General features: G+C 34.8%; 2 protein-coding genes across 2 annotated transcripts; both read left to right on the forward strand.

The window, feature by feature from the left end:
* The first annotated feature begins 3008 nt into the window (after positions 1 to 3008).
* On the forward strand, positions 3009 to 3514 carry LOC127079774 (uncharacterized). The gene has a single exon (XM_051020143.1). The coding sequence runs from the start codon at positions 3011 to 3013 to the stop codon at positions 3512 to 3514; it is 504 nt and encodes a 167-aa protein (XP_050876100.1). The 5' UTR covers positions 3009 to 3010.
* Positions 3515 to 5736: 2222 nt separating this feature from the next.
* LOC127079775 (nudix hydrolase 2) lies at positions 5737 to 7613 on the forward strand. Its single transcript, XM_051020144.1, has 6 exons — positions 5737 to 5749; positions 5800 to 5894; positions 5994 to 6131; positions 6215 to 6292; positions 6378 to 6428; positions 7468 to 7613. Exons 1-6 carry the CDS (start codon positions 5737 to 5739, stop codon positions 7606 to 7608), a joined length of 516 nt encoding a protein of 171 aa, XP_050876101.1. The 3' UTR covers positions 7609 to 7613.
* Positions 7614 to 8075: the final 462 nt, after the last annotated feature.

An 8075-nucleotide genomic window follows, 5' to 3' on the forward strand; every position in this document is an offset into this window, starting at 1 on the left:
CGTTCTAATATATGTTGGAAATCTAAGAGAAAGAACTAAAATTTTCATGTTGAAGTCAAAAGCATATTCGGAATGAAGAATGGTTGAATAATTCGTTAAAGTCCCAGACTTAATTAAAATAGTTAGTTTGGGTCAATTTTTGTAATTTTCGGGCTGAATCCTATAAGGGCCCGAATTTGCCTTTTATTATATTAGGTCTTTCATTACTATAGTAATCCGATTTCTGAATTTTGATGATATGATATTGCTTAGAAGATTTCATGGAGAGCTAATTCCCAAAGAGTTGATCTGTTGTATTCGAATTCCATTTTGAGGTTTTTATTAATTTCAATTTAATTTCAATTTAATTTTAATTTCTTTTCAATTCTTCCTATAAACTCGTTTGCTTAATTCGATTAATTTCGTTTGCTTAATTCAATTATTTATTATAGGATATAGTTGATTAAATTTGATTGTTTGTCTGATCCGTAATTATAATCACGTTAGCGTAGCTTTTTCGTTATCGTGTTTGATTAAGTCGCGTTTGCTTAATTCACGTCTACTTAAATTCGTTTGCTTAATTTGGAAATTAGGAACATACATCATATAATACCAATTTGCGCTTGTCAGTGGATATTCTAATCGAATGGGATTGAATCCGCTAGGGAATTAAAATTATAAGAATCGATGATAAGTTGGAAATCGATACAATAGATTAGCTTATTTATCAATTTTGCTTTTACCTTTAATCATCTTCGATTTAAGTTTTGAATCTTAAAAACCCATTCTTTATATTCGTTTGGTTATAACATTCAAGAGTCCTTGTGATACGATATTCGAGTGTCGCTTCCGTTTTACTACACTTTTAAACTCGTTTTTGACCCGTGTGCGACAACAGATCAAATTGACGCCGTTGCCGGGGACTATTGTAGATATTAACCATTATTATAGTCTAATAATTATTATAGGTTTAAGTGTTATGTTTTTAGAATTTTTTTGCCTTAACTTTCTTGCGTTCGGGTCTTTTTACGGTTTAGGGAAAAAATTCTGTTTTTAAGAAAATCGTCTAAGATTATTCCGATTATTTGTCGATTTATTAGGAAAAAAATCAAGGATCGAAAGCCTCTATTTAGAAACTAAATAATGGACGTCACCCTAAAAAATCAAAATTCCCTATTTTTCTATTTTTTATGATTTATTTTCTGTTTTGGTAGTTTTCGAAAATTCCGCAAAAATTCTAAAAATTCTTAATTGACATTATTAAATTAATTTTTGTGTTTTTGTATTTTTTGTATTTCTTTTTTCGTATTTCAATTGTTTTTACTTAATAAGGACATTGTCGGTATCTTTTTATTTGTTGTTGCATTGCTGAATTAGTTGTGTTTTCTCATTCTTTGTTGATTTTTTTTTCTTTTCTATTGAGTTTAACATGGCTGACCAAAGAACTTTGAGAGAACTTGCTGCTCCTGATATGAATTACAATGGTTTATGTATTGAATATGCTGATGTTACTGTTCCTTTTGAGTTGAAATCTGGTTTAATACACTTGTTGCCAAGGTTTAATGGTTTTGTAGGTGAGGATCCGCATGGGCATCTAAAAGAATTTCAGATTGTGTGTCTACATCATTGAGGCCTCAAGGAATTACTGAAGATCATGTTAATCTTAGAGCATTTCCATTCTCACTACAAGGTGCTGCAAAAGATTGGTTATATTATCTTGAGTCAAATTCTATTACAAGTTGGAATAATATGAAGAAAATCTTCTTAGAAAGATTTTTCCATACTTCAAGAGCTTCTTCAATCAGAAAAGAAATATGTGGTATTAGACAGGTTGACATGGAATCATTGGCTGAATATTGGGAGAGATTCAAGTAGTTAGTGTCGAGTTGTCCTCACCACCAGATTTCTGAATAATTACTAATACAATACTTTTATGAGGGATTGCTACCAATGGAAAGAAACATTTTAGATGCTTCTAGTGGTGGAGCACTTGTTGATAAGACTCCAGCTGCTGCCAAATTCTTAATTGAGAAGATGTCACTTAACTCCCAACAGTTCACAACAAGGGATAATTTTATGGTCCAAGCAAAAGGTGTGAATGAGATTCAGGTTTCTTCTTCCAACAAAGCTCTAGAAACCAGAATTGATGAACTTACCTCTTTAGTGAAACAATTAATGTTACCCATTCCACCTCTGCACCTTTCAGACCTTCATTGGAGGATCTTGTCAAACAAATGGCTGTTCACAATCTCCAATTTCAACAACAAACAGATTCCAATATTCAGACTTTGCAGACACAGATTGGACAGATTGCCACTTCAATGAATGCCATGCAGCAAGCCCAAGGATCAAACCAACTTCTTGCCCAAACAGTCGTGAATCCAAAAGGCCCAAATGCTAATGTGAGTGCAATTTCCTTGAGATCCGAGAAGTTAGCAGAACCAACCCCAGAAAAAAATAAAAAAATTCTTGAGGTAACACCTGAACCTTCTTACGTTGTGATAGAAACTGAACCCTTTGTTATGGTAGAAACTGAAAAAGAAAAAGAGAAAGAGTATGTGCCACCAGTTCCCTTCCCACATAGAATACTGGAAAATAAAAGGACTGGTGATGGAGACAAGGAGAGAGAGATTTTAGATATGTTCAGAAAAGTGGCGGTAAACATTCCGCTTCTTGATGTTATTAAGCAAGTTCCGAAGTATGCAAAATTTCTAAAAGACTTGTGCACAAGTAAGAAAAGGTTGAAGGGCAAATGCACTACGCCAAAAAGCGCTTTTAACAGCGCATCTTAGACAGCGCTTTTAACAGAAAGCGCTGTCTAAGGTTAAAATTAAAATAAAGCGCTGAAAATGTTCCAAGAAAATACTAAAAGCGCTGTCTAAGGGGGGGTCTTAGACAGCGCTTTTAAAAAGCGCTGTCTAAGACCCCCCCTTAGACAGCGCTTTTAAAAAGCGCTTTTAAATATAGACCTTAGTCAGCGCTTTTGAGAAAGCGCTGTTTAAAGTCTTTCAATTAAAAAAAAACCATTCCAATGGCTTTCACTTCTTCTCTCACTTCCCATTTTCTCTCTCTCCCAAACAAAAACCCATCCCTAACCCCTTTTCAATCTCAACCCTTCTTTTTCCCTACACTCCACCCAAAACCACTCTTATCATCACCTACTTCAATCTCAACCGTTGCTTCAGCGTCATCATCGAAAAACCCTTCCAGTAACAATAACCCTAAACAATCTAGACAAGATGAAGTTGTTGAGGTTGAAGTAGAAGAGGAACTTCCGTGGATTCAAGAAAAAGCTCTCGACCTCGTTGAGTTCACCGGTTCTGTTACCCAAGCGATTCCCGGTCCGAGAGTGGGTCCCACTTCGTTGCCGTGGATTCTCGCCGTTCCTCTTGGTTATGCTGGTCTCACTTTCGTTATCGCGTTTGTTAAAACCGTTAGGAAATTCAGTTCTCCCAAAGCACAACGCAGGAAATTGGTTGGTTTTTTTGTTTCTTTGGATTTTTTTTTTGTTCATTGCGCTTATAGGAAATTATAATGTTTGTTTGTTTGTTTGTTTGTTTGTCTAGATCATGAAAGTAGTTCTTAGCTTTCATTTTGCTGGCTGGAAAAATCTCATGGAAATTCATTTTTCTGTTTGCTGGCTTACCATACTTTTGACTTCCTCTGCATGTGTCATTGATTTTAAGTAACAAAAAATTCATATCCAGACAGGTTTTGTCTTGGAAGAAATTTTGCGCAAATACATCCGATATGCTCTGAACGAGAAACCATTCAACCCTGATGTTGTAGCTGATTTAATTCAATTAAGGAGAGCTTCTGCATTAAAGGACTCACAAGTTGCTGAGATTCTAAATGAAATTTCACGAAGAATTGTTAGAGACAAAGGTAATGTCTTCTTAATATTGGACAGTTTTCATCTGAGTAATCCTTGTACGTGGTAGTTTATTTTGTCCTAGGCTGTGTAGAAAAGTATTCCGATCAACTGCAGTGATGAGTGAACAGGATTATTTTTCTCTGGTTTGCTCCTTGTATTGACAAAGGTTTAGTATCTGGGTCCATGTTGTCAAGCTCAAATGCTCATGTCTTTTTGATAGAATTTGTGAGATATAGCTTCAATCCCATAATGATTAAGCTACTATTATGTTCTCAGCAAACTATATTTTTGTTTTTATTTGGGGTGCTTAATTTAGGTATGTTGGAGTTTCATCTAGTGGAATCACATACAAGTCCGGGACAACCTCGTTTAGTAGTGGGAGTTCCCAGAGCAGTAGTAAATATGGAGGTTTTGGTTCAAGAGACAGTGATAGGTATAGTGATAGCTACGGAGACAAGGGGCGCTACGATGAAGAAAAAGTAGACAAAGATTACTCAGGAAAATCACGCTATGGTGACTCAAGTAACGATCAAGAAAACTCCTTCAAGAAGGCTTCTGCACGGTCTGTCAGGTGGGGTGTGTCTAACTAGTAATATAGTCTGCAAGCAATGGTAAATGTATATTATGCTTGTTCAATAGTTCCATACTGTAGTTGGAATGTATTGCCATAGATAATCCTTGGAAAGTTTGAATCTGGAGTACCTAGTAACTATTTTTATCTTTACTGTTAGGGGAAAATATCTTGAACTTTGACACTAGTGCTTGATCTTCATAGATGTATTTTATGCTTGTTCAGTAGTTCCATAATGTAGTTGGAATGTATTGCCATAGATAATCCTTGGAAAGTTTGGAATGTTTTATGCTGAAATAAATATGTACCTAGTCAAAGACAGGCAGCATGATACTTACTACATGCTCACACAGGATAGATGTCCAGACTCAGCTTTAATCCTTGATCGTTGTTGCCTAATTCAACAAGCTTTTTTTACTTTTGAAAACATTATGTATAGGAATTTGACTAATGGTTGAGAATTGAGATGCTTATCTCGACCCATCCTTTTACTTTCACTTGCTTTTTGTCTTATGCGCGGATAGACACATGTTTCTACCTTGACATACTGCAATCGTTCTATTTTGTTACCTGTATTCTTATTTCGGAATGTCTTCCTTGCAGCAAAAGCAAGGAAAAGACATCATCTAGAGCATCGAAGTCATCTGTTAATGCAAGTTCAGTTCCTTCTCAAAGTTCAAGTGTAACTGCAAACAATACTGAGGATGACTTTGATGATTTTGATCCTAGAGGAACATCTACTAGTAAGTATTCTGAACACAGTCTTCAACATTGTAGTTGTTGATTCAATTCATTGAAGAGAAGCATTAAGCTATTTTTTTAAGCTGAGTTTAAATTACCATGGTGGTCATTTTACTGTTTTATGTGTGGTGCACTTGCAACTTTCATACACCATTCCCAACTCAATGTTATGAAATGTGCATAGTTATCACTTATGTAAAACTAATTTAGCACATGTTTCAATAAGAATCTACTATTTCTACGTTAAATTCACTAGGGGATTGCTTCTCCCCCAAGTGATAGTAAATGAAAATTGAAAATGCATTTTCGATCGCATTTAAATGAATCTCACCCTTCAATAAGAATCTATTATTTTTAGTTTTTTACTGCTTGATTTCTCTATTTAAGCTTGACTTGAAATGAACTTTACTCTAGGCTTTGGCAAGGACTTTACCTGAATATCAATATTCACCAAACCAGTCCGGCGCTAGATCTGATGCTTTTGGACAGTTCAGCCAATCTCATTTACATGTTCCAAAGGAGGGTCCATCCAAAAAGCCTCAGTCTGTGCTTGGAAATGAACGGCTACCAAATGGACTCAACAGGTTAATTAGCTACATTCACTAATTAATTATTACTATTATTATTAATACAGTTTCATTTAATTTAATTTATTCAAAACAGGGAAAAAAGGGTATATGGATCAATTTACCCTTGCAACATTCAAACCTTGTTCATTCTGCTGTCCAGGTATATAATATACATTTATGTTTTACATGTTTTACAGCAGCAACTAGCTTAGGAACGGATTGATTGCGAATCCGAACGACTGTTTTTACTGTATTGCAGGCTGGATTTAGGTACCATCATGCCGAGTCGGATTACTTGATGCTTGTATATTGGATCCCTGATACCCCTGATAGCATTCCTGCAAACGCGTCACACCGTGTCGGCGTTGGTGCTTTTGTTGTCAATAACAAGAGAGAGGTGATCTTTCACACATCATTTTGTGGTTATTATACTGTTTCTTGTTTGTAATACTGTTTGAATGGTTTTGTTTCATTTGATAGGTGCTTGTGGTTCAGGAAACCAGTGGTAGATTTGGAGGCACAGGTGTATGGAAGATGCCTACAGGAGCTGTGAATGAAGTATACGTCGAAATGATTATTGATCAAATTATGAAAATGGAAATTCAATCTTTTGAGTTTTGACATGTTTTAATTCTATTTGCAGGGTGAAGATATTTGTGATGCTGTAATTAGAGAAGTGAAGGAAGAGACAGGGGTAAGCAAACACAAAATATAGTACAGATTCGTTTTTCTTTGTCACCGACCGTTTTATTAATATATTTAACTAAACATTCTTCAAAATTTATATTACAACATTGTATACTCTACCGTATTCATATTCTATGGCCTTTATAACAGTCTTTAACACTTCTTTTATTAATATATTTAACTATGTTTAGTTTGAAAACTGAGTTTGTAAAAACTGAGTTCATATTTTAGAATACTGTATCTTGTCTCATTACCTCTTGTAATGACTTTGTTAGTTTTGCCTGGATATTAGCAACATACAAATGACAATATTTGTACAGTAAAAAAATTGTGAGGTTACTTTTTCTGGTTCCTTTGTCTGTTCCAACTGCTTTATGTAGCCATGTTGTAGGTGAATCCTTTTTTAGGATTTACTAATCTGTTACATAATTAAGTGAGAGACCGGAATCGAAACCAACTAAAATAATTCCCTGAGGAAAGAAAGGAGAGTTGGTTAGGGAAAAAGTTGTGTTTTTCTTTCCATGGTTTTTGGGCTTGAATTACATAAATTGTCATATCTTCTCCCTCTTACATTTACTTATATTAAGCAAAAAGTAGTTGTCAAATACAAGGTTAAGCACGACCTGTGTTTGCTAAGTTTAATCACATGCATTTGCTTCTTGCTTCTCACCAAGAATACTAATTAGAAATGATGTTTCCAATCTGTATTTCCTATCCAGTTGTGAGGATTACCTTTGAAGTGTACGAGTACATGTTGGAAGCATGATGGACTTTGATATTTGAACATAACTATGCTTTTGATGATACAAGAAAATTATTTTTATAGTAAATGTTTACTTGAGTGTTGTAACTTGAAATGATGGTTAACTTTGATGAAGTGCCTTACTGTAACATTTTGAGTCAGCTGAGATGGCAGCTGGACTCCATCTATTAGTGGCTGGGGCACTTGGTTTCCATGCCGTACATAAGGTAAATACTAGTAAACTGCATTGTTGGCATGTTTCATTCATTGCACTTACCTTTTTGTATGTCATTCTTGGACATAGGTTGAAACAAAGGCACATATGGTACTTGTTGCATTCTCAAGTTCGTTAAACAGTCAGGACAGCTGCTCCTTTGCAGGAACTGGCATCCAAACATGTGATGGCAGCAATGGTGGAGATAATTTGTCAGCATCAAGCCTCTGAAGCATCTGACATACCTTATAATCCTATTAAGAATTGCTTTGAATCTCTATTGTTTATGATACATTCTATAATTAGGCTATTAGGCTGTATTTTAGTGATTTGGTTTTGATTAACTTATTTAGATTATTGTAAAATAATTTTTTTAATAGAAATTTGTGTAACAATTGTCATAGAGTTTAATGAGTTTTGCATTAAAATCTACTCCCACAATTTCATTTTAATTGACACATTTACGTGACTTATTGATCTTTCTGACTTCCACCACACGCTTTTATATTTGTTAGCCAAAAATTGGTAGAAAAAAGGCCAAAATGGCATGTATAAAATGTGATAACTGTCTGTCAAAATCTGGTTGAAAACAGGTAGAAATTCTGGTTTATAAACCTGGAAAAAATGTGGTTTAAAACAAAAGCTTCAAAAATTTTCGTATACATTAGACAGCGTTTTTGTAAAAAGCGCTGTCTAAA

This window comes from Lathyrus oleraceus, chromosome 5 (assembly GCF_024323335.1).
Source record: "Lathyrus oleraceus cultivar Zhongwan6 chromosome 5, CAAS_Psat_ZW6_1.0, whole genome shotgun sequence".
NCBI lineage: Eukaryota > Viridiplantae > Streptophyta > Magnoliopsida > Fabales > Fabaceae > Lathyrus > Lathyrus oleraceus.

Excerpts from the sequence above, each read along its gene's own strand:
- LOC127079775 (XM_051020144.1), top strand. Across the intron at positions 6,132-6,214 it reads TTGTCAATAACAAGAGAGAG|GTGCTTGTGGTTCAGGAAAC; the intron begins GTGATCTTTCAC and ends TTCATTTGATAG. Across the intron at positions 6,429-7,467 it reads AAGTGAAGGAAGAGACAGGG|GTTGAAACAAAGGCACATAT; the intron begins GTAAGCAAACAC and ends TCTTGGACATAG.
- LOC127079774 (XM_051020143.1), top strand. The coding sequence starts at position 3,011 with ATGGCTTTCACTTCTTCTCTCACTTCCCATTTTCTCTCTCTCCCAAAC.